Source organism: Phascolarctos cinereus, unplaced genomic scaffold (genome assembly GCF_003287225.1).
Source record: "Phascolarctos cinereus isolate Bilbo 61053 unplaced genomic scaffold, phaCin_HiC Scaffold_5;HRSCAF=322, whole genome shotgun sequence".
Taxonomy (NCBI): domain Eukaryota; kingdom Metazoa; phylum Chordata; class Mammalia; order Diprotodontia; family Phascolarctidae; genus Phascolarctos; species Phascolarctos cinereus.
This window is the reverse complement of record NW_027555958.1, coordinates 235,825,657-235,852,123: the sequence shown is the minus strand read 5'-3', so window position 1 is coordinate 235,852,123 and position 26,467 is coordinate 235,825,657. Positions and strand designations below refer to the sequence as shown.

General features: G+C 36.4%; 1 protein-coding gene and 1 non-coding gene across 3 annotated transcripts in view; one reads left to right on the top strand and one right to left on the bottom strand.

Moving 5' to 3' along the window:
• Positions 1 to 16,094, bottom strand: part of KIF6 (kinesin family member 6) — a 477,193-nt gene extending 461,099 nt beyond the window's left edge. For both annotated transcript variants that reach the window (XM_020999471.2, XM_020999469.2), the window contains exons 1-3: positions 15,948 to 16,094; positions 6,714 to 6,823; positions 4,699 to 4,773 (exon numbers count right to left, since the gene is read on the bottom strand). In XM_020999471.2, the coding sequence (XP_020855130.1) occupies positions 4,699 to 4,773; positions 6,714 to 6,823; positions 15,948 to 16,013 (251 nt within the window). In that variant the 5' untranslated portion in view covers positions 16,014 to 16,094. The remainder of the gene's footprint in view (positions 1 to 4,698; positions 4,774 to 6,713; positions 6,824 to 15,947) is intronic.
• A 2,985-nt stretch (positions 16,095 to 19,079) lies between these two features.
• On the top strand, positions 19,080 to 19,183 carry LOC144458040 (U6 spliceosomal RNA). Its single transcript, XR_013487598.1, has one exon. It is a non-coding gene; the product is annotated as a U6 spliceosomal RNA (small nuclear RNA).
• The last annotated feature ends 7,284 nt before the right edge of the window (positions 19,184 to 26,467 follow it).

Genomic DNA, 26,467 nt, shown 5'->3' with positions numbered 1-26,467 from the left:
ATGTCAACTGCATTCACATTTTTTTTCAACATCATCTGCTTCTTCTACTGCCTAATTGTCATCGTAATCATAATCATCTGTGGATAGACTAGCTCTATTGCCTTATCTATGTTAGGAGTAATAGGGTTATCAAATTATCAGAGATAATAATTTCATGAATCAAGAAAATGAAATACACATATAACATGTAAAAAAAATCAGACTCATTAATTTTCTATCCACACATTGGTTTTACATTTTAAGTTTCTTTCTTGACTTACAGAAGTTAAATCTATTAGCCGATTCACTAATTATTTTCTGTCTACACATTCTGTCTACTACATTCTGTCAATTTTGTAACTTACGAGTTTCTGATCATATACAGATGAAATTGTGCTACATAATATATTTCAATATTACAGGTTTCACATTTCATACCAGGGTAAACTACAGAGTTCAGTCAATATCTCTGATTTAACCATAAAATTCAATTTAAACAACTTAAATTTGCCATTTTCAAACCTGGCGTAAGCTCAAGAATAATGAATAACTTTGCTAATTGTTATTTCCTACATTTAGAGAAGCACTGTTTTTAGTTTTACACAGAGCAGATGATCAACCATCAGTGGAATGTGATTTAATAGGGAAAAGGAAAGCTGCTACACCAAAATATCTCCCTACAGTACTTGAATTTCTCCAATTTGTCATACTGCCTGAAATTCTACCAACTAGAGATTAATTTTGGTTTAAAGGAATTTGCACTGCCACCACCCTGTTTCAGATCTCATTACCTCTAGACTATACTAACGCATGCACTAGCTTTCTGACCCATCTCCTTCTCTCTATAATCTATCCCAATCTATTCTATTCACCACTGCTTTATTAATCTTCCTAATGCAGGTTTAATCATGCCAATACTCTATTCAAAAGCATTCAAAGGTATCACATTTTCTAACCAAAGTCCAAATCTTAGCCTAGTGTTTAGATTTCTTCAATTTGGCTTGTACTTTTATCAACATGGTCTCATCTGACACAACTTATTTTTTCACTCCTTATGGTACAACCAAATTAGACTATGCTGTTCCCTATTCCATTCATCAGGCCTAGCTCAAATGTCACTTCCTCCATGAAGCCTTCCCTGAACACCATTCATCTCTAGGCTCCACACTCCTGACTCTTTGGACTTTCTCCACCACACCAAAGCAGACTTTTCTTTGTAGAAGTTCATCTGCACCTTCATCCTTCTTATTCTAGAAGTTCACCCTGCCCGTGTAGCATCCCCAGAATGGAATTTCACTCCACCCCTGGCCTTTTCACAGTGAAAGCACAAAACACTCTCTGGTCCCTTCCTCTGATTAGTCGATTCCTCTCAGAATGTCTACATAAGCCAAAGGGTCTGAGCCAGCCATAGCTTCACTGCTCTCCATGTTTTCTGCTGACTGGATTTCCTCTGTTGTGCCATTCACGGCCTTACCTTCTCTCCATCCCAACCATCCCCATATCCTTTTCAGTTTTCTTTTATGTGATGTCTTCGCCATTAGAATGTAAGGGGGCAGGAACCCTGGAGGGCTGGGACAGTCTTTCTTTCTCCTTGTAGTTGTATTCCCAGGGCTTAGCACAGTTTCAAGTATATAAAGGTCAGGTATAATAATAATTGCTGTTACTACTACTAACAAAAACAACAATACAAACAACATCTAAATCTCTTTTATGAAACAACTGATAATTAGTCAAAGCATAAGGACAGTTTACAGAAGAAGCAGAAATGAGCCATAACCATATCAAAAAGTACTCAAAATTGATAATAAGGTGAAAATGCTAACTAAAACAACTGAGTTATCATCTCACACCCATCAGATTGGCACAACTGGTAAAAGGTGAAAAAATCCTGATGGGGCTATGAATTGACTTAAGGAAAGAGAGAGGACAGGTAGACAAAAAACAGGGAAAATGACTAATGAATCTATGAATACTGTCCCTAAAACCAAAGGAATTCTACCAATCCTCACATGCATGCTTGACAAGTATACTCAAGCTTGGTATATTCAACTCAATTTATGAAACATTTATTAAGCTCCTATTATGTACTAGATGGTAGGGGTACAAAATATAAAACAAAAACAAAGTAATCCTTGTCCAATATTAGCTTACATTCTACTGGGGGATATACCATTAGGAAGTAAGGGAATTTGAAGTGCATGCAAAGTAATATAAAGATATTTCAAAGTGAGATAGAGACAAGGAGGGAGGGGGGGAAAAGGGGAGGGAATGGAGAGAGAGAGAGAGACAGAGAGATAGAGAGAGACAGAGAAAGAACAATATCAGGAAAGACTTAATGAAACAGAGCTGGGCATGGATCAATGAAACTTGGCAACTGTTTGGATATGGGGACTGAAGGAAAAAGAAGAGTAAAAATAACTCTATTCTTGAGACCTTGGGAAGGATTTCAGCAGAAATGGTAAGTTTATAGAAGGATTTTTTTTAAGGAAATACAATTAATTCCATTTTGAACATAATGAGCATGCTATTTCTGTAGGATGTCTAGGTTATGTCCAGCAGACAGCTGGTAACAAGGACTGAAGAGAGAGATCAGGGCATGGGGTCTACTTACCTTAGAGTCGTGCATTTGAAAATAACTCTAGGCTCCCTTTGCCCTCCTGAGTATAAGACAGTGTTGCTGTTCCCAATACCTGTTGCCACCCAGATGTAGCCTGCAAAGTTCTGGGCCAGGGCTGTTTTCTGTAGAACTCTCTCCTGTGCTGTTTTGCCTCAGAGACCAGGATAGCTGATAAATTGGTGGCCAGTGAAACATCCTTGCTTTCTTTTTATACATGTACCACCAATGGTTTGTACATTATCAATAAACTATTTAGTCATATCAAGTCAGACTCCATAGGATTTGGCAACAGCAGGGAGAGAAGGGAGGAGGGTGGTCAGAGAGGGAAGAGTTGAGAAGGTTGCAAACCTGGATAACTGAGAGGTTGACTGCAATGCTCTTGAGGGTAAAAAGAGTTATATTTATGAAGTATGAAACTGTTTTTGTTCCTCAAGTCCCAGAATTAGACTAAATATAAGCATATAGGAGAGGGACAAGCAAAGTTCTCTGAGAGATAGGAGGAAAGAAAGATTACTTTTAGTTAGGAGAATTAGGGCAGGCTATATTCCATCATAAATAACCACAATGAGTTTTCCTTGACCTGAAAAGATGCTCTAAGCACCACAGCTGAAAACCATTAAAGGGCTGTCATGTGAATTTTGCTTCAAGTAACGGAACTTTTAAATGAAGTAGAAAGTTAGATCCATTAGTGATAATTTACTTGTTCATTAAACAAAACGTCCTGCTGTATTTACCTAAACATTTTAAACCCATTTTGAGAATAGTGGCTTTTGCCACACTCAACTGCAAATTGAAACAGTTCCATCAAGGACCACAATCTGGTATATACATTTATAGGTATGGTCATTTGCTATCCAAAATCCCCAGGAAATGCTGCACCCTGTTTTATACCTCACTCTTCTGACAATATTAAGGTCACGGTTCAACTTCAGAAATGTATCTAGTTCATACTTTACTTTCCAGTAAGCAACCTCATTAATTTTAAAGATCTATTGTAAAACTTCATGGATGTATACCACTAGGGATGAAAATCTGAAAAGACTCTGGGGGAAAAAGCAAGGAAAAAACATGTTCCAGTTGCAGCTGGAATAGGGCAAGTTTTAAATCTGGGAAAGTGGTGGCAAACTAAATGTCCAACAATAGGGGAATGGTTAAATACATTGCGGTACACTGATGTAATGGAATATTATAATGTAATTATGATGGACAAGTATGAGGCACATAAAGAAATCTGGAATCAAGTTTATGAAATAATGCAAAGCAAAAGGAACTAGAACAGACTACAGACTAACTGAGACCACATAAAAGGAAAAATAACTGGGAGTAAACAAAGAAAACCAATGGAGACAGAATGAGGAACAGAAACGCTACAACATTTTGGGCTCTTAAAATAATTCATTTAAATGTAAATAGCTGCCAAGCAAGTCAGATTAATTATAGTGATATTTAATATTACTTGTATTTTTTAAATTTAAAATTTTTAACATGAGATTAGAGGGTCAGAGGAAACAAGGGCATTGAAGGAGCTCAGTACAACCTGGTACAGGGCATGGAAGATGTCAAGAATCTTGGGTTTCGTCCAGGATTTATACCTGATGTTTTACCAAGTATTAAAAATGCTAATCAAAGCACTGTGCAAGATTAGAGAAAATGGTCATTTCCTTTATTAAGGAGAAAACATGCTGGTCATCATATTCTAGTTAAGTAATTCTCTAAGCATGAAATGGGGATCCATAGGAGTCCCCCAGCACCTTTCAGGGGATCTGTAAGGTCAAAGTTATTTTCAGAATACTACTAAAATATATTACCTTGCAATGTGGTAAATATAGATACATAAAATCCCCAAATCAAAATCTCTTTGAAGTCCTAAATAATTTTTAAGAGTGAAAAGGGGTCCTGAGATGAAAAAGTATGAGAATTACTGATCTAGATATCAAGACTTCATCTATTTGAAGGTCATTATTTGGTCACCTCATATTTATTTTATAATTTCTTTTGCTTATATAATTGAGGTATCTCAACACATTTCCATAATTATCTGAGGATTAAAGAGACAAGAGGAAATATAAATATCCCACTGCCCCAACTATTGGGAATCCTACCTTTCAGCAACAGGTTTGGCAATTGTGTCAAAAATGGCCTCTTGTTTTGACTCCTGATCGAAAATCTTCTGAAATCTGCAAATTATAAAGTAATAATGATGAAATAGGACATTAGAACAGTGTTTAATTGATAAATCTTGTTTTTCTCTTTTGCAATTACCTCACATTTATATCACCAAGCTTCCAAGCTTACCTAACAGAATACAATGTTGGCCCTGTAGTCTTAACCACACTGTGCCGTTGTATACAAACACTTAACAGTATTGCTTTGAAAAGATTTGCACAATAAATCCCTCTGAACAAATGTAGTAGCAAAAAAAAAAACTCTGTGTGTGTCTGCTCTCAAGAGAAACAGTGTCTGCAATGACATCAAATTCAAATCTAGATAATACAAGAAAAAAAAATCTAAAACCGAGATATAAACAGAACAGAATGCCAGATTTTTGACTTGTAAGAAAGCAATTATAAAACTTGTGGTTATTAAATTTAGGTTAAAATGATAAATTTAACTCATTTTCAGCAATTAGTTATCATATCCTAACATTAATCAGTTTTTCAGCAATTTTTTTTTTAAATTAGCAGCTAGTCTTTTAAAGAAGATTACCTTGATTCTTGATCCACAAATCAGAGCAGGCTAATGCAAATCTAGAAAAGGAAATCCTTAGAAAGTTTCTATCAGGAAGAGAAAGTACAGCAAAATAGTTCATTGGGCAATTCCATTTTACCAATCATTTGCCCAGGAACAGAAGTCTTTGCTGTGGGGACATGATGAGGGAGAAAATTTGGGAATACCAGATTTTTATATCTAGAAAGCTTCTACTAACATGATCCTACTAGAACACTATAACAGTTACCCAAGCAGCTTTCAGGGCTGCTTAGGAACATTGGGTCTCCATGGTTTTTCAGTATCAACCACCTAGTCTGAATTGGGCACAATTCCACTTAGAGCAGAAAATCTAAGAGGAATACAGAAGGAGAGTTTTCTCCCAATGGCCATTCTAGAGGTTTGCTATGCCCTAAGTAATAAAAAGGGAAGATAAGAGGATGAATTAATCATCCAGAGATGATTATATAAAATGTGTTAGATGATATGTAATAGCAGAATTCCAAAAATATAAGTAGCTCATATTCCAGAAGAACATGTCGTAAAATGTTATCAATAAAGAGGCCACAAGGTACCCAAACTACTACTTTGAATTAAGACATAAGATTAAATTAAAGGCAGCAACAGTTACTGGACATTTATTGTGTGCTGTACCCTACACAAAGCCATTTAAGAGGCTATTTTAGTTTAAGATTGTAAATTACTTATTTATGATATATTTTAATTATATGTTTAAAGGCTATATTTCCCCAGTAGAAAGTAAATGTCTTAAAGTCATAAACTCTTATTTTGCCTTTAAATTGACATCACCCTCAGTGCCTAACACAGAGAAGGCACTTAATAAATGCTTGTCAAATAGAAATTTACTGAATTGAATGTTGGAAATGATACTTATGAGTTACAAAGACCTTATATTACATACTGAATCAGGTGAAAAATCTAACCCCTAGCCAATGAATACCTAATCAATGTCTCTAGCACACCTCCTCATACAGACCTATAAAGTAGCTCATATACTCCTGAAGGAAAAGGAAACTCTCCACTCATTCAGAGAGAAGCAAGCAGGAACAGTATGGATCAAAAAATTCAAAGGTAATCCCAGTCTCTCAGTCTACTTTTTTTTCTCATATACCTGAGAATATATTCTTTATCCCATGACTTTCAAAGAATCAGCTGCCAGTTAAGAATTAAAGTAATTTCACAAGTAGTAAGTAGCAGCATCCTAAGCATAAAGTTTGGGTGCCGATTTTACATGTGGTATCATAATTTTTATGAGATCAATAGTGTTTAGAAAATCAGTGAATAGCCAAAATTCGAAACATAGCATACCACAGAATAGAACAGAAAAGATAAAAATAATAGACTAGAAGAAAACAATTTGAAAGTGTGAAAAGGAAAAATTTGAACCTACTTAAATTTGTAGCTTTCTCGTTTATTATTCACAAATCCTTCTGCTAAATCACGTGGTAAGATAATTTCCAATGCAGCTACTGATTTTTCATCTTCATCTACAGAATAGATCTGCAAACATGAATGTAATTTTAAGAAAACATAACAAAGAAATTACAGTATATAACCACAGCATTAAGGCACACATTTACTGGGATCAATTTTTTCAAAGATGAGAACCAAAAAAAAGTATAATTGGTACAATTCTCCTTCCCACAACAAATATGTGGACTCCAATAAGTGTTCTGTAATCTCCAACAAGTAATAATGATAGTGATTATAACAACATTTATATAGTATTATAAGATTCATAAAATGCTAACAATGATATCTTGATACTGTTGAAAGGAAAATTCTTCATTTGGGCTTTCACCCTGATTAATGGCAAAACTCAGGACAAAGAGAATTAAAAGGATTTTATTCTAAGTATGTCAACAGGGCTGATCACTCAAGACCAGCAATGGCTTCAAGGTACACAGTGTTTATAGGTAACTTTAAGACAATTCAGGTCTTCCACCTCAGCAAAAGTACCTCTCCAAGGTAGAGGAACTTGACAATTTGAAGGTAGGGGTATGTGACAAAAAGCAGGTGATACAAAAGGCTGCAGACTTGGTGTCTCCTTCCCCACCAGAACCTCACTCAACACTGACTGATAAGCAGGGCTGGGAACAATGGGATATTGAGTCAATATAGCTTTAGACAATACTTACAATAACCCAGTGAAATGGGATTATTATTCCCATTTTACAGTTGAGGAAATTGAGGCTGAAAGACGTTAAACAACCTGTCCACATCACACAGCTAAGTGTCTGAGGCAGGATTTGAACTCGGTCTTCTTGATCTATTACCTACAGTACAACTCTGTATGTGATTACTGTGAACACACAGGGTCCTGAAGGCATAATTCCTGAACAATATAAAGCCCAGGCAGGGTAAGCCGAGAAGCTGACTTTAGAAGACAGAGATGAGACTGGGAAGGAAATATAGATGAGAAATTGAGAAAAAATAGGTGAGAGATTTGAGAAGAAATATAACTGGACCCTATGCCCCAAAATATCAGTACTGATACTTGCAAAATGTATCATTATAATTGCATTCCCCTCAATTTTAAAAAATTAAAATGAAAAGTTTTAAAAATATCCTCTATTAAAATGCAAATGATCCAGGAAGGGTCATATCTTAAGTAAAAACTCACTAAATCAAAGTCAATAAACATTTATTAAGTGCTTACTATGTACAAAGCATTGGGGATAGGAAAGAAGTAAAAAACATGGTTTCTTCTCTCAGGAAGTTCACATTCTGTTAGGGAAGAGAATATGCCAACAACTGTGTACCTACAATATAAACAAAGTAGGTGGAGGGTAATACAGTTAACCTCAAAGGGAAGACCCTAGCACTCGAGGGTGGAGAGAGGATCAGGAAAGGCCTCCTGCAGAAGAGAAAAGGACCCAAAACAAACCCTTAGGGGATACCTACGGTCAGTGGGCATAACACAGGTGAAGATCCAATAAAGGAGACTGAGATCAAAGAGGTAGGAAGGAAAACAAGGAGAGAGCAGTATTATGAAAATCCAAAGAAGAGGGAGTATGCAGGAGAAGAGAGTGATCAACAGTGTCCTTGTCATAACCCCATCTCTTCTAAAGAGTAATCACCAATTCTCCCCTTACTTCCTCAAGAATTTATTTTCTGAGTTAAGTGGAAAACAACAACAACAACAATGTACCTAGAGCCAGAGGACATGGATTCAAGTCCCTGAGCATTCACTATGTGTAATTTTGGGCAAGTCACTTAACTTCTCATCTATAAAATGAGGGGATTGGACCAGATGCCTTTTGAGATCTTTTCCAGCTCTAGACTGTGATCCCAAGAACTTCTGTGACTTTGGGCAAGTTACTTAGCCTCTTTAAGCCTCAATTTCCTCATCTCTCCAAAAAAAAAAGAAAAAGAAAAAGAAAAAAAGAACAATATTAGCTCTAAGGTCTTCCCCACCATTAAATTAGTGATTCTGTAACTCACATTGTGAGCCCTGCCCTCTCTACCAACCAAAAACACAAGATACATACACACACACACACACACACACACGCACAAGCACATGCACTTTGGTCACCTAAAAACAAATTCGTTTTTTTAACCCACTTAGTGCTCTATAGGGGCGGCTAGGTGGTGCAGTGGATAGAGCACCAGCCCTGAAGTCAGGAGGACCTGACTAGAGTGTTACCTGATAAAAGTTCAAATCTGACCTCAGACCAAACACTTGACACTTAGCAGCTGTGTGACCCTGGGCAAGTCACTTAACCCCAATTGCCTTAAAGAAAAATGTGTGTGTATATATATACATATATATCTATATATGTGTATACATACATATATATCTATATATGTGTGTGTATATATATATAGATATATATATATAGATATATATATACATATCTATATATCTATCTATCTATATATATATATATCTATATATATATATAGATCTATATATATATAGATATATATATATAGTTTCCCCCAGAGGATAGGCAGGGGATGGGTGTCATAGACTTCTATCAGGTAACACTCTAGTCATCAGTTTTAGTGTTCTAACAAAAATTAGCAGGGACGTACAGAAGTCTAGAAAGGGATACCTTAAACAACAGTTGGCTCAGCACTTCTCCTATCTCACTAAAGGAAACATGGAAATGCCAGGTAAAATCCTTCCTACTTCACAATTTTGCCTAGAAGCCATCTCTACAAGCAACATGATTTGCTGCTTTCAACTAAATCCCGAGTAGAGTAGAGCTACAAATAATTTAAGTCTGCTCTCAATAGATCTTAGGCATTTCCCGGTAGTTAAGTCCTTCTCTTGGTTGCAGTCCAAACAACCAAATCATTTCCGAAACATTCTACGGTCAAGTCAGAAGAAATTCTGATTTGCTAACAAGTAGAAAAAAGAAGATGGCAGCAAGTTTTTTCCTTCTTTGTATCTATAGTGGTTTCTACTTCATAGATGTGAAGTGGAAAAAAAAGTCTATACAATAAAACATTTTTTCTAAGGGAGCCAAAAAGGATTTATTGACAATAATTCAAATACATAGAAGATAATATTTTTTCACATTTTACAGGTAAACTGAAAAATTAGTTACCCAAATACTCACTCCCAAATCAGAGAATCAGAATTAGGGATCTATCAAAACCTCTACAGGACAATACAAAGTGCAAATCTGAACATCTCTCTTTTCAGAAGACTCATGCCATCCTGTAGCTAAAATGTCACTTAGGTAATACTCTGTGTCAGTAATTCAAAATATCCTTTGTTCTGACAAAATAGTTTCCATGTTGTATTTTTACAGAATCTATGGCTTCTAAGACACATCCTTAGGTATTCCCTAAGAAAAATTATGGTCACTGAAGTTAGGTTTAATTTGTGTCTCCAAAATCATCTTTAAGGTTCTTGTTTCCATTCTACCACAAATAATACGCTATTTGTGAAATCATTTCTCAGAAAAATGTAGGGGCTGGACAACATAATTTTTAAGGACTCTTCCAAGTCTCAATACCCTATGTTAAGATATTAGGTTGGCATTTTTAAATCTTTACTCCAATGTTCCTCTCCACTGGCCAAGGAAATCAAGAGCAGAAGCCACCTAGCAAAAGCTCCCTTTCTTCAAGTCAGAAGTAAGATCTCCCAAAAGCAATGGCTTAAGTTTCTTTTGGTAACTTAAATTTTGAATTCTGTATTAAGGGCAAAGAATATCATATCTAGAGTATGCATAAGTAAAGTCTAGATAAATCCTCAGGTAGCCCAGCTGATTTTTCAAAGCTTTTTTTTATTGAAATTTCTCATTAAAAGTGTTTAGCTTTCATGGAGAAAAGTTACCCTGTAAGATAAAAATTCTTTGCAGAAAGAACTGGCACAAGTTTCAAAGCTGTCTGGCCATGTTTTCTCATGAGACATTTAAAAAAATTAATAGGGTACTTCATGTAAAATGTACAGTGGCTAAGGCAGGTGAATGAAAGAAGTCAAAAATTCATGAGACACGAAACACACTGGATTGAGAATTGGTACCTAATTAAGAACCTATTCTGGATAGCACAGAGGCCTTAAGGTCTTAAAGTAGCCATAATTCACCAGATGATCGAAAGACACAATTCTAATTCTAATTCTTCTAAACTACTTTGACCAAGCCATTTTTGGAACAACTTTTTAAAAATAAATATCCTTTAATGAAAAAAATTGTTTAAACTTAACTGGTCTAAAGTAAAGAGTAGAGGATAATACCACCTTCCTCACAGGGCTATAGTGAAGATCAAATGAAATAACTTCTGTGAAGCACTGTATAATTACAAAGCACTATATGAATTTGAGTTATTTTTAAGTGTCAAATTCCTCACCCTTGGCTATCACAAATAAACAAGCATTTTGAGCATGTTAATTTTCCTTCATAATATATGTCTTCAATATATTCAAAGTAGTAAAAAATTATCTTTTAACCTAAAGATCAAATTAAATAATAGATGTGAAACATATGAAATTTACAAAATACCATACAAATGTATGGTAACCTCATTATTAACTTGCCAAAGAGCACTCAGCCATTTCTAAACTGAATCAAACCTTGCTCTTTATTGTTTCTCTGGTTTGCCAGGTTTGCCATATCTTCCTTCCAATTCTCCGTCTGCTAAATTCCTAATTTTCCTTTGAAACCTAACTTACCCAACTCCTTGATGCCTAGGTTGGTAATGACCTTCCCTTTCAAACCTCATATGATGCATCTTTTGCTTCTCTTGAATGCAATTATCATGTAATATTGTATATTATAGCCATCTGTGAGTCTTATTCTCCTACCAGACTCTAAGTTCCATAAAGATAAAGACCATGTCTTATTTGAATGTTCTCTCCCACCTCACCCTTCTTTACTAAGTACAGTAAATGTTTATTGAATCACTGGATTGTTTTTGTATTACTAATTTTACAGCATCTGAGACAAAAGAGAGATGGTGTTGTAGGAGAAAGGAGAAGTCCTTACTTAATCATTCTTGCTTTAATAATAATAAAAGCTCACATTTATTTGGTGCTTTGCAAAACACCATATCATTTCTTTTGATCCTTACAACACTGTGAGGTCAGTGCTATAATTACTTCCATTTTATAATGAAAAAATTAAGGCTAATTGAGGTAAAATGACTTGTCTGGAGTCTCACCTCTACTGAGTAGAAGATGAAGGAATCCAACTCAGATCCCACTCATTCCAATGTCAGCGCTCAATCTACTATACCAGTGGTATCAAGCTCAAAATAGAAGTGAGGACCATTAATCCACACATAAGGATCCCTGCAGGCCTCATACTGACTTAGTTTTGAATATAATATTATCTCTGTTTAATTGTATTTTTATTTATTTTGTTAAATATTTCTGAACCACATTTTAATTTGGTTCGAGCCCACTTGGGAGTGTTGTGGGTAGTGTTCGACATCTCTACAAAAACAAAGTACGGATATATCTATATTGATAGAGATATACATATATATGTGCATATACATGTGTGTATGTGGGCATATGTGTGTGTGTGTGTGTGTGTGTGTGTATATATATCTGCAATGATATAGATGCATGTGATTTGCTAAGTGCATTATCTCTTTTTGATACTCACAACCATCCTTTGAGATAAGGGCTATTATCCCATTTTACAAATGAGGAAACTGAGACTAAGAGAGGTTTAGTGACTTGCCTAGAATGATAACAGCTAATAAGTGTCTGAGGCTGGATTTGAACTCAGTTCTTCCTGAGCCCAAGTCCAGGATATGTGGGTGTATATGTATGCATTTTAACTTACATAAAGGTAAACACATAATACACATTTGTATATATGTGTACGTTTATTTTGTATGCATACATATATGTGCATGTAAAAGATTACATATATATGTGTGTAGGTACACATACCAACAACAGCTACAAGAACATATAGTAATCCCAACCAGATGGCCGACAAGTGTGAGAATGTTGTAGGGAGTAGGAGGAAGTTGAAATTACAGAATGTTAAGGGGAATGAAACAGAAACAATGAGGTGTTAAATTCTTTAAACTAAAAGCAAAGAAGGTTTTAAACTTTGTTACTCTTTTACAAGTAATGAAAAAAATTACCAGTAAAGTCTGATGGAATTAGAAAGCTGGCAGGAAAGTGAAAGATGCCACAGCCTAAACTGATCCCTACTCTTGAAACTCTCCTACAAGAGCTGCCCTTTTGTTGGCAAAAGGATGTAGTCATAAATTATAGGATCTCTGAGGGGGAACCAACCTATTACCCACAGTATCTAAGTATACAAAAATGCTGGAATTTCCAATCATATAAATTAAAGAAATATATGAAATGCTAATATTCAATACATATGAGCTTGCTAATAAAATACCTAGGGAAAAGGGTATGGGTTGCCATGATCAAATGGCATCCATCTCCATGTGGCTAGACAATATTAATGATGAGCTTCTCTGCACTTAACTAGGTTGGTTCACAGACAGCAGATGGTCTGTTTCTGAGACTATACTCAAAGACTTTCTGACTTAGACCTTAAGCTCTACTAGCATAGCTTTCATGAACCCCAGGATCACCTCCACACCTTGGGAAAAGTATTAGAATATAACTTTGTAGAGGAAAACTTTAAATGCTCAGTACAAGATTTTAAAATTATTTCAATATCTATTCCCTCTCCTTCACTTTGGAAATAACTAGTTAAAAATAACATTTACGAATAGTGCAAATACTCTCACCAAAGTAATGAAGTATGTAAAGAGACTCAGCATCACTTTATAGAAAGGGAAAAATTAAGCACTGAGATGTGGCAGAGTTCAATATTAAATCCATGGCCATTATTTATCATCTTACCCAACACAACAAATAGTGCCTCCCACTAAAATTTCCTTTTTCTGGTCCTAACTCTTCCCTCCAGTAGTAAATAATTTTCTCTGTATAATTTATGGTAGTATTTTGGCTCAAGAAACAAATTAGCTTCACTCCTGGCTCATTTTTTTAACCACCTGGAAGTATGTGTTAAAAGAGAGAGAGACAAGACAGAAGAGAGAGAGAGAGAGAGAGAGAGAGAGAGAGAGAGAGAGAGAGAGAGAGAGAGAGAGAGAGAGAGAGAGAGAGAAAGGAAAATGCAGCAAGACAGAGTGGAGCAGGAATCAGAGGGCCTGGGTTCAAATCCTAACTGAGGTATTCATTTGCTGTGTGACTGGGGAGCAAGTCCCTTCACTTTTTGGTTTCTTTAAAAATTTAGGGGCTGGATTGGATGACCTCTAAGATCTCTTACAGCTTCAAACCTGAGTGGATACCCCCAGATTCTATATACCCTGTAATTTTCCTGGAATGATCTAGTTTTATGTCTTATTTGAACATAACAGAGCCTAAGCTATTGATATGACTTATCAACAAAATGATAAATTAGTGAATAATAACTCTAGAATTCACCTATTCATCTCAGTACAAAAAAAATGGTTCTATATTCGGAGTAAATGTTTCTGTCCATTTGTGTAATTGGAACAACTGGAAAACATGGAAAAATTCCTAGTCCCAAGCACATTCAATTCTATTGGGGGAGACATGTAGGTATATACAAGATAGATTCAACATAATTTAGGGAGGGAAGGCATTAGTAATAGAGGGAATCAAGAAAGAGACGTCAATAGAAGGTGGTGCATAAGTTGAGTACTAAATAAAATAAAAGTTACTTTGCAGAAACATCATGTTTTCTATATTTGTTTTAACTTAAGGCATATGCATATAGATACATATACACATATGGCAACTGTCTCTATTCAGTCAGCAGTATTTGTTGAGTGCCCACTATGTGAAAAACACTTTGTATGTGTATGCATCTACTCTGTACCTAATTTACATATCTTTTGCACATACTCACATAAGTTCATGTCTCCCCAGACATAATACAACCTCCTCTACATCAGGGACGCTTTCATTTTTCTATTTGTATTCCTAATGTCTAGCACAAGCTCATAGTACGCACTTAATATGTGCTTAAAGATTGAGTGATGACATATTTATGACTGCTTATAAGCATATTTATCTGTATACATGTATTTAAATAGCTATTTTGCCTGAGTGGGTGAAAATGTGCGTGTGCCATGCAAGTAGAGGTCAGCTTTATAGCAACAAGTAAGTACATAATGTAGCTGGATATGGACACAAAAGAGGAAGCCAGATGGTTCGGGGGATAAAGTGCTAGACTTCTAGTTAGGAAGACCTGAGCTTAAATATTGCCTCAGATACTCTCTATGTGACCCAGACCAAACGACTTAACCTCTGCCTCAGTTTCTTCATCTATAAAATGCAGGTGGAATGAAATATTTGCAAAGTACTTTGCAAACGTTAAAGCACTAAAGAAATGCAATTATATACATAAACGCATTTGTATATCCATGTATATACATAGAGACAGTGTGGCTACAGGGGGTAAACTGCTGGGTTAAGTGTCTGGTAGAACTGGGTTTGAATTCTGCCTGACGCTCACACTCCTACACTTCCCCCACCCTCCTACACGCACTCTGGTTTTTGTCTTTGTGTGTCTCAAGCGAAGATACGACTTAGTAGATAGCCAGTAGGTCTGGGGTCTTGTTCTTATCCAGGGTCACTCTGAGCAAAATCCTGAGGTCTTAGGGATCATAAACTTTGTTAGAACAGGAAGAGAATTTGGAATTCATCTAGCCCAACCCTTTTAGACCTCAAAGTGACTTACCTGCTCAGGGAACACATGCAGCAAGTACATTTCACAGAAAATGAAAACCAGGGAAATTAACTGTCCTGCCGAAGGTCACACAGCATTTAAACGGAAGCTCTCTGATTCCAAATCAGTCATTCTTTTCGCTGCACCATTATTATTATTATTATTATTATTATTGTTGTTGTTGTTGTTGTTTTGTTATCATCATCATCATCATCATAATACAATGGGGGGAGAGGGAGAGACTACATTGTCCCTAAAGTCCCTTCCAGCCCTAACATTATCCTTTTGTGCCTGTACAGTGTATGTAGGAGACTCGTGCCTTGTAAGTGTGACTGTCTGTGGGGTGCATTACTGGAAGGGGGCTCACGGGGCTCCCTGACACCCCGACACCCGCCCTGGTCCTCTGGTCTCCCCCTCCCCAGGAAGGCTGGCACGTCTGGGGGCACTTCACCCTCTCCCCAGCCCCGTACCCCTTGAGGTTGTTTCCGGCTGGTGGGCTTCACCCTCGCGAAGATCTGGATCGTTTGTTTGACCATCTTCCCCTCAGCGCCCCGGTACAACACTCCCAAATCCGCGTTCCCTCTTCACCCACGCAGGCAGCCTTAGCAACAGGAACTATGGACACTACCCAGTATGCCCCGCGGCGGCCAGCCAACCCCCGCCTTCTCCCCCTAATTGGCTGAATGTGGTGGACCGAGGACTGAGAGAACTCTGGGGCTCCGGCCAGCGCGCAGGCGCGGAAGGGAAGGATTCAGTGCGTCTTGCGCCTCAGTGGTTGCTAGGAGACCAGAGCGCTGATGTGCTCTGAAGATCCCGAATCATGGCTTTAGACCTAGACCTGCTTGTCCCTCCGCCCCTGCTCAGGGATTCCTAAATCCAGCTGCTGGTCACATAGCAGCGGGTACCGACTCCCTACTATTCATCTCAAGGCATACATCCAGCAGGTCACTTAAGTTTCCCCCGAGGTAAAACGTGAGAATTGGACAAGTGGTCTCACAGCTCTCTTCCACTTCTCTTCTCTGACACTGCCTCACCTCTGACAGTGGTCCAGTCCCTCAACTTCTCACACTCAGACTACTGCAAAAGCCTTCTGATTGATCTCTCTGGCTCTTCTCTCCCCACTCCAATCCACCCTCCACTCAGCTGTTAAATTGATCTTCCTAAAGCACACTTTAGATCTGACCATGTTGACTCGATAAACTCCAGCGGCTTCCTATTACTTCCACGATTAAATAACAAATCCTTTATTTGATTTTAAAAGCCCCTGACAACCTGGTCCCTTCCTACCTTTCCAATCTTCTCGCACTTTACTCTTCTCCATGTATTCCATAATTCAACTATACTGACTTCCTTGCTATTCCCCCCGCAGGACACAATACACTCCCCTCTCCCTACCCAGGGTGGAGTGCTCCGCTCCTCACATCTGTCTCCTGGCTTCCCTAGCTTTCCTGTCTTCTTTCAAGTCTCAGCTAAAATCCCATCTTTTGCAAAAAGCTTTTCCATATCCCCCTTAAAGCTAGCTCCTTCCATGCTAAGATTATCCACAATTTATCCTGCATATATCCTGTTTGTACATAATTATTGGATATTGTCTTGAGGTTGGGGTAGTTTTTGCTTTTCTTTGTATCTCTAAGCACTATGTACAGTGCCTGGAAGTAGAAAGCTCTTAATTAATTCTTGTTGACTGTCTTACATACAAGTGGAATGTACGATTCTTTGATTCCAACCTCCTAGCCCAGGGCATTGCTTCTATGGATCCTGGAAGATACCCATCCCAGGAAGGCTCAACTATGGCATGGAAACGATAGAGTTTGAGCAACTGCCAGGAGAATTCTGGTGAGAGCAGATTTATTTTAGGCTGAAAGTTACCTTTGAAGAGAAAGGATAGGCTTGAATCTGAGCTCTGCTTTTTAATAGCCATATGACCTTAGGCAAGCCATAGTAGAATACGATTTAGAACTGGAAGAGACTGTATCTAATTTTGGGGTCTCAATTTCCTCCATTGTAAGGTGAGGGTGTTCTACTAAATCAGGAGCTCTTAAACTAGGGTCCATGATCTTATTTTTAAAAATATTTTGAGAATTTTATTTCAATATAAAATCAGTTTTCCTTGTAATCCTATATGTTTTATTCTATTAATTTAAAAACATTCTTCTGAGAAGGGGTCCATAGGCTTTATCAGAATGCCACTTGGGTCCATGAAAGCAAAAGTGGCTTCAAACCCCTAATCTATATGATCTTTAAGGTCTCTTCTAACTCTGACACTGGCCGTATGACCCTTTAGAGTTTTTCTCCCCTGCATGATCCTCACCATAAAGAAATCATTTGCCTATCTCTTTAGGGAAAAGGCTAAGGATAAATATCAAGTTGATAACTTTCTCTTTATCAACTAGTCCATAAGTGAAGCTGGAAAGAACCATGCAATGAAGAATGAAAATGGAAATCCTAAATGAAATGTAACTGACAAAGCCCAAAGCCTAGAACTAGTGAAAAAGTCATGCTAGAGTATAGAAATAGTTCAGTATTGTATAGGGAGTATAGTAAGCTATATGCCCAAATGGCCCCACTATTACTACCTATTAATAGCAATAATAATAATAATAATAATAATAATAATAATAACAGTATTTATATAGTGCTTTCAGATTTGTGTGAAGAGCTTGGAGGTAGGTGATATTATTAAACCCACTTCACAGTTGAAAATGTGGTATGCAGAGGCTGTTACCATATTTCGCTGAATAATTGTCAAAGATTTTATGCCAATTTTTTTGCAGAAAGTAGGATATGACCATTATGTGAAGCTTTTTAAAAATTGTGCCAGTATTACTTAAAAATCATTTATTACTAAACTATATCACTGGCAGATGAATGATACAGTTTAGCTAGCACAGGAAGATAGTAAGTCTTACCATATCACATGGCAGCTTCTCTAGGCAGCTTCACCTGCCTGCCACTCCCCTTGTGCCTATGGCTTTTCATTGAGTTAACTGACAATACTGAGTACTGAAGAGCTCTAAACCAACAGTGCAAGTTGGCTTTTGGGAAATATATTGACAATGCTCATGTGTTGAGAATTCTAGACTCAGCTCACAGTGCTCGAGAGAAAAATACATATCCATATGCCATTGATGGATATATTGCTGCTCTTTTTACCTTTTAAGCAGCATGATGAACAGAATTATACCATGCAATGATCATGCAATGAAAGATTATAAACCAATTTTTGGACTGAAAAAAACAAAAAACAAAACAAAACAAAACGGGTTGTGATGGTTATGTGGTGAAATATGCTATTTGCCCAGGTCCCACATCTAGTTAAGTGTCTGACGCTAGATTTGAACTCAGATCTTCTGGAATCCAGGTCCGATGCTATTCACTACACTACCTAATTGCCTATAGTATGCTAATACAAACACCACAGAAGGAAGAAAAGAAGGAAGAAGCCACGTATTGCCTTTGACCCATGCTGGCCATACTCAACACTGCCTCCACAGGAGATAAGAACTGATTGAAAGAATACTTACAATAGTTGATTAGCTCCTACCTGTATGAGCTAGAGGCAGATAATTAATGGAGTTCTGAATATAGGAAAAAGAAAACAGGTGCTTCCTTTGGCAGCACATATTATAAAATTGGAATTATACAGAAAAAATTAGCATGGCCTCTATGCTATGACATGCAAATACATAAAGTGTTCATATTTTTGAGCCCAAAACATGTTGTTTAAAAGAGTTGAAACAAAAAAAAAACCCACATGGAGTTAAAAATGAGGGCCTAGAGCAGAATTTGTAAAGATTCAGATGAACTAAAAATAAGCAGAAGTAACAATTATAATCTCAAACAAGACAACAGTAAAAATAGTTATGATTAAAGAGATAAACAAAAACTACATTATGCTTAAGACATGATAGACAATGAAATAATATTGATAGTGTATGTGCATAAGTTGTATAACATCTAAGCACTTTATGAAAAGTTAATAAAATTACAGGTTAAAGTGGGCAGCAAAACCATAATAGTTGGGGGACCCTTTCAGACCTAAAGAAATGTAACAAATTAAAAAAAGAAAAAGAAATAAAAATGAGAAATAACTTAAAGCCCTAAATAGAACTTTGGAAAAATTAGAAATGATAAATGTCTAGCAGATACTAAATGGAAATAGAAAGGAATGTATATATCTCTGCTACCTATGGCCCCTTTAAAAAACCTAATCCATGTTCTATGACCAAAAATAAAGCCTCATAAGCACAAATGAATAAAAACATAAGGCACATTTTCTAATGACCACAATGCAATAAAAATTAAAATTTATAAAAGTCCTTTGAAGAAAGTATTCAAACTTAAATGGAGACCATATAACAACTTTAGAGAATTGGTGAGTCAAAGAACATACCAGAGAAACAATGAATAATTTAATCAAAGAAAGTAACAAAAATGAAACCAAAAAATGTCCTTAGGGGAAATTTTATATTTTTAAACACTTTCATCAACAAAAGAGAAAAAGAATAGGCCAATAAATTTGATATGCAACAACAATAAAAAAAAGTAGGAAAGCAAAAAGACAAAAAGCAACTAAACACAATATAAAAATATTTAAAAATCAAAGAAGAGAGCAATAAAATGGAAAGCCAAAAAGAACCCACATTGAACTAAGTAAAACACAGAGATATTTTATGAAAAAAAGCTCATAAAATAGATTAACTGTTACCTAATTTTACTTTAAAAAAAAGAAAATCTTATTATCAGTATTAAAAATGAAAAGGAGGAATTCACAAGAAATGGAGATGAAAAAAGGAAATTATTAGAAGTCAGTTTGCCCAACTAGGCTAATAAAATTGATAATAAATAAAATGGCTGTGTATTTACAAAAATATGAAGTATTCAGATTAATGGAACAAGAAATAGAGAATTTTAATAATCCAATCACTGAATTTTTCCCATTAAGAACTCAGGAACAAATGAATTTGCAAGTGAATTATACCAAACATTCCATTCCAGTATTGTAAAAACTGTTTTCAAAAATGAGAAAACAGAGGCTTCTGGGGGTGGAGCCAATATGTCAGAGTAGAGAAAGCACTCAGCTGAGCTCTTCCAACATTTCCCTCCAAACAACTTTAAAATAATGCCTGAAATAAAATTCTCAAGTGGAGAAGTCAACAAAAGGTCAAAGTAAAACATTCTTCTAGCCCAAGACAACTTAGGAAATCATAAAGATAGATCTTTGACACCAGGAAAAGACTGGCCTGAAGCTCACGTGAAAGAAACACTAGTGCTAGGTCGAGGTGGTAAAGATGAAAGTAGCTTCAGCTTCAGAAGCTCTCAAGCCAGAGACAGTGAGGGGACATGGCAACTTGTCAGAAAGAGATTATGGTCCTGATTGCAGGACCAGATACTGTTTGGCAACTTCATTGCTTACACCCATTTCTGGGTCATAGTTTAAGTGCAAAGAGGAACACTTTCAGTTAAGAGGGAGTAGAAGCCCTGAGGGACAATATCGCTTCTGGACCCAAAGAATCAGGGATCCTGACGACCAGTATTATTTCTGGTCTTATGGGAACAAGTTCTCTGAGAAGGAGTATTGATTTAATCCCAAGAGATCAGGAGCCCTTCCTGAGTAATGACCAGAGTGCAGACCAAGTGCGCAGTGATCATACCTCTCCCCAAATCACACCACCTTGGAAGCACCAAAAACTCCCAGAATTAGTTCTGAAAACAGCAGTGCAAAAAAGCCTGAAACTTTAGACCCCCACACACACATAAACACACTCATACATGTGCATACACACATGGAAAAGTGCCCAATTTTAACATAAAGTTCAAAATCAAGAAATGCAATGAAAAACTGAGCAAACAACAATGACGACAAAAAGAACCCAAACATGGAGAGCTACTATGGGGATAGGGAAGATCAAGACACAAACTCAGAAGAAAACAATGAAGTCCAAATATTTATAAGCAAAGCCTCAAAGAAAAATGTAAATTGGGCACAAGCCAACAAGAATTCCTGAAAAGCTTTAAAAATGCTTTTTAAACTCAAATAAGAGTGATAGAGGAAAAATTAGGTAAAGAAATGAAAGGAAGGGAAAAATTATGAAAAGACATAGTTGTTGTTTATCTTTCATTTCCAAAGAGGATCAATCATCTCAAGGTAATGTTTTAACTTGCAAATGAATTAGATTTAAGTGAGGCAGAGTCACACAAAGTCATCAACCTCACTTCTCTTCCAGAGTCATTGAAGTCCAATGGCAAGACAAAAGTCAAGGTGACTGGTGATGGCCCAGGGAGGAGTGGATGACTTTGGGGTCTTCATGCTTGACCAAGGTCTAAGTGCTCCATAGCACAGCTGCCTTCAAGGTCCTTTGGAACAAATTGTTCCTATCTGCCCATTCCTCTGGGGGAAATCTGCATATGCTTGGGGTAAATACCCCTATAACTCACTGACAGATTTAAGGTCTCTACATTGTTCTCAGCCTGGTTTGGACTATCTGCTGAGATGGTTTACTAGGGTGTGGCCACTACACATGGTACAGCTTCTTAAAGCCACAGGTGGGAGCTGCATGAGAAGTATTAACAGTTTGGTCCAAAATAAACAAACAAACAAATAAAGTAAAAGGCACAAAAATACTAAAGAAAACAAGACCTTAAAAGACAGAATTGGCTAAATGGAAAAAGCAGTACAAAAATTCACTGATGAAAAATAACTCCTTAAAAAGCAGAATTGGTCAAATAGGAAAGGAGGTACAAGAGCTCACTGAAGAAAATCATTCTCTAAAAATTAGACTTGAGAATGTGGAATCTAATGACTCCATGAGACATCAAAAAACAATGAAACAAAGTCAAAATAAAGGAAAAAATAGAAGAAAATATTAAAGGTCTCATTGAAAAAGCAACTGACCTGGAAAACAGATTGAGGAGAGATAATTCAAGAATTATTGAATGACCTGAAAGTTACAATCAAAGAAAGAGCCTAGACATCATATTTCAAGAGATTATTAAGTAAAACTGCCCCAATATCCTAGAACCAGAGGGTAAAATAGAAATCAAAAGAACCCACCTGTCATCATCTGAAAGAGATCCCCAAATGAAAATTCCCAGGCATAGTATAGCCAAACTCCAGAGCTCCTAGGTCAAAGAGAAAATACTTCAAGCAGTTAGAAAGAAATAATTCAAATATCATGGAGCCACCATCAGAATCATGCAAGATTTAGCAGCTACCATGTTAAACAGGAGGACTTAGAATATGATAGTTCGGAAGGCAAAAGAGCTGGGATTACAACCAAGAATAATCTACCCATCAAAACTGAGTATACAGCTTTAAGGGGAAAATGGATATTAAATGAAATAGAGGACTTTCAAGCATTCCTGATGAAAAGACCAGAGCTGAAGAGAAAATTTGACTTTCAAATACAAGATCCAAAAAAAAAGCATAAAAAGATAAATATGAAAGAGAAATCATAAGGGACTCAACAAGGTTAAACTATTTACTTTTTTAGATGAGAAGATAATACTTGTCAGTTCTAAGAATTTTATCATTATTAAGGCAGTTAGAAGGTTTCTACATAGAAAAATGGTGTGGGAGTGAGTCAATTATGTTGGGATGATGTAAAAAAATGGATACATGAGAAAGAGAAGTGTCTTGGGAGAAGGGGGTAGGGAGAGGAAGAATGGGAGAAATCATCTTACGTAAATTATCTCTAGGAAGAGCTTTTACAGTGGAGGAGGAAATGGGGGGGCAAGCAATGCATGAACCTCACTCATATCTAAATTGGTTCAAAGAGGGAAAAATATATCTACATTTTCAATTGTAATAGAAATCTATCTTACTGAACAAGGAAGTAGGAGGGGAAGGGGATAAGAGAAGGAGGGGGGTGACAAAAGGAAGGGTAGATAGAAGAAGGCAATGGTCAGAAGCAAAACAGACTTTAGAGGAGGAACAAGATTAAAAAGAGAGAGAAGGATAAATAGAAGAAAATAGGAATAGAGGGGAATGCACCAGTTAGTAATCATAACTGTAAATGTGAATGGGATGAACTGACCTATCAAATGGAAGTGGATAGCAGAACGGATTAGAAACCACAGTATGTTGTTTATAAGAAACACGCTTGAACCAGAGACATATAGAGAATTAAAAGAAGGAGCTAGAGCAGAATTTATTATGCTTCAGGTGAAGTGTGTTTTTTTTAAGGTAGGCATAACAATCATGATCTCAGACAAAGCAAAAGCAAAAATAGACCTAATTAAAAGGGGTAAGCAGGGAAAGTACATCTTGTTAAAAGGCACCATAAACAATGAAGCAACATCAATACTAAACATCTATGCACCAAATATTATAGCATTCAAATTCTTAAAGAAAAAGTTAAATGAATCACAGGAGGAAGTTGATAGTAAAACCATGCTAGTGGCAGACCTCAGTTTTACCTTTTCACAGCTAGAGAAATCTAACCATAAGAAAGAAGTTAAGGAGATGAACAGAATCTTAGAATGATGGACCTCTGAAGAAAATTGAATGGTAACAGAAAAAAGGTATAGCTTTTTTTTTCAGCTGTATGTGGCACCTTACTAAAATTGACCACATATTGCAACAGAAAAACCTCACAACCAAATGTTGAAAAGCAGAAATGTTAAATGCACCCTTTTCAGATCATAATGCAATAAAAATTACACAATAGAGGGTTGTAGAAGAATAGATTAAAAGTTAAATGGAAACTAAAAAATCTAATCCTCAAGAATGAGAGTCAAAGAACAAATTATAGAAACAATACATTTATTAAAGAGAATGCAACAATGAAACAATATTCCAAAATCTGTGGGATGCCAACAATGCAGTATGTAGGGGGAAATTTATAAATCACATATATTTCTATCCATTACCAACAAAACAATAAGACAAGATAAAGAAATTCCATTCAAATAACTGCAGAATATATGCTACAATATAAAATATTTGTAAGTCTCCCTACTAAGAGACACATAGGAACTATATTAACAGAACTATAAAACTCTCTTTATAAAAATAAAGACTGTCCTAAAAATTGGAGAGAAAATGATTGCTCTTTAATGGGCCATGCCAGTATAATGAAATTATTAGTAAGTATAACAATATAGCAACTTTTTAGTTGTAGCAAATAATTGAAACTATGGAATATGTCCATCGTTTAAGAAATGACTGAACAAATTATGGTATAGAAATATAATGAAATATTATATCATAAGAAATTATAAAAGAGATGGTTTCATAGAAACCTAGGAAGAGGTGTATGAAGTAATACTGAGTGAAATGAGAAGAACCAGGAAGACATTTCATATAATTACTACAGCATTATAAAGAAAAAAACAACAACTCTGTAAGACATAAGAACCCTGTCCAATGCAATGACCAGTCATAACTCCAGGCGAACAAAGATGAAGCGTGCTTCCCCAGTCTTCATGGAAAGTTGCTAGACTCAAAGTACAAAATGAAACATTTTCAAATATGAACAATGTGTGGATTTGTTTTACTTGACCATACTTATTTATTATAAGGGAGGAGTGTTTTGAGCAGCCTAAATAAATGGAGCAAGAAAGAATAGTGATAATGATGCCCCCCTTTTGGGGGGGGGGAAGAAAGAAAATGAATAGAAGAGATCAAAAGCAGGTTCAGAGGGGAATATTGAAAAATAAGATAGCTTTGAGGAAATCATTAAATAAGTTAGTAGTTTGAGATACAATCTTCTCTTTGTACATGAAGAAGAAGGGGGTGGTGGTGGAGAGAAAGTTTCACCTTTGCCAGGTATGGGTGTCTCCAGGGTATCATGCTCAGGAGCCATGAAGTGCAGGGAGAATCACATGGAAACAAGGAAGGTGGAATTTTGGCTAAAATGCCCTATTCATGGACCCCTCACCAGAAATCAAGAGCAAGTGCTGACCTCCTCCCCTTCAAACCCCTACCCCCAACATTTTTAGTTTCAGTGTTGTCAAGGGCTCCACGCTCTGAGATCTTCATATGTTTCATTACAGACATCTAGAAAGCATGTCTTTGTTAAAGATCTCATCTACACAGCCAGCGTCAATATTTATCCCATGGCCTGCAGGCAAGTTTTACTTACTAAATCATTTCAGAGAGATGAATCTGATTGTGATTAATTAGATTTTTTAAAAAGAACACTCAAAATCAAGTTCATTATCCTACAGCAGGCTTTATATTCAATGGTATCAACTATGGCTTATTTACTTTGCTGATAAGTGGAAGGTGAGAAGATTTGTAAATGTGTGAAGTAATACTCTTGATCTCTTCAATGGTAGAATATCACATAATAGTAACACTTGTAGAGCTAGGCAAATTAGTCAGTACCCATAGACCGAGAGCCTGAAAGAAATTATGCTGGGCCTGAAAGAAATTATGCTTATAGGCAAATTAGAATTTGTATAAAAATTGAAAATATGCTCTTCAGTTCCAGCTACTGATGCTAACTACTATACAATGTATCATTTGACTGACACTAGTTGTGGGAGAGACCAGTACAAATTTTGTGGGCTGGTAAACTTAATACTGTAAAATATGCATATAAAGTAGACTTCCTTGAGCAAACTTTTTTCTCTTCTCCAATTTATATAATTTTTAAATTTAAAAAAAAAACCTCTTCTTACCACTTGCACTTATCCATTATTAGCATATGCCATCAAGGAGATGTGTTCTCACTGACTTAGTAGAGAGATTATTTTAAAAGTACAGCCATTAACCAGAACATGTTTACTCATTATCAAATGACAGTAACAACAAAAGTTTCAAATAAACTTTCTCCTTGTGTATTTTCATAAAAACTGAAATTCCACATGTAAGGATTCAAAATAAGTCATATGAGGTTGGCACCTGCCGAGTCTTCTTTCTCTGTTACTGGGGTGACAGGCTGATGGATCACTTGAGCCTGGAGTTCTGAGTGGCATTAGAGCTAAAGCTGATGAACTGTCTTTACTAAGTTGGGCATCAATAAGGTAAGTATCCTGAAGCAGA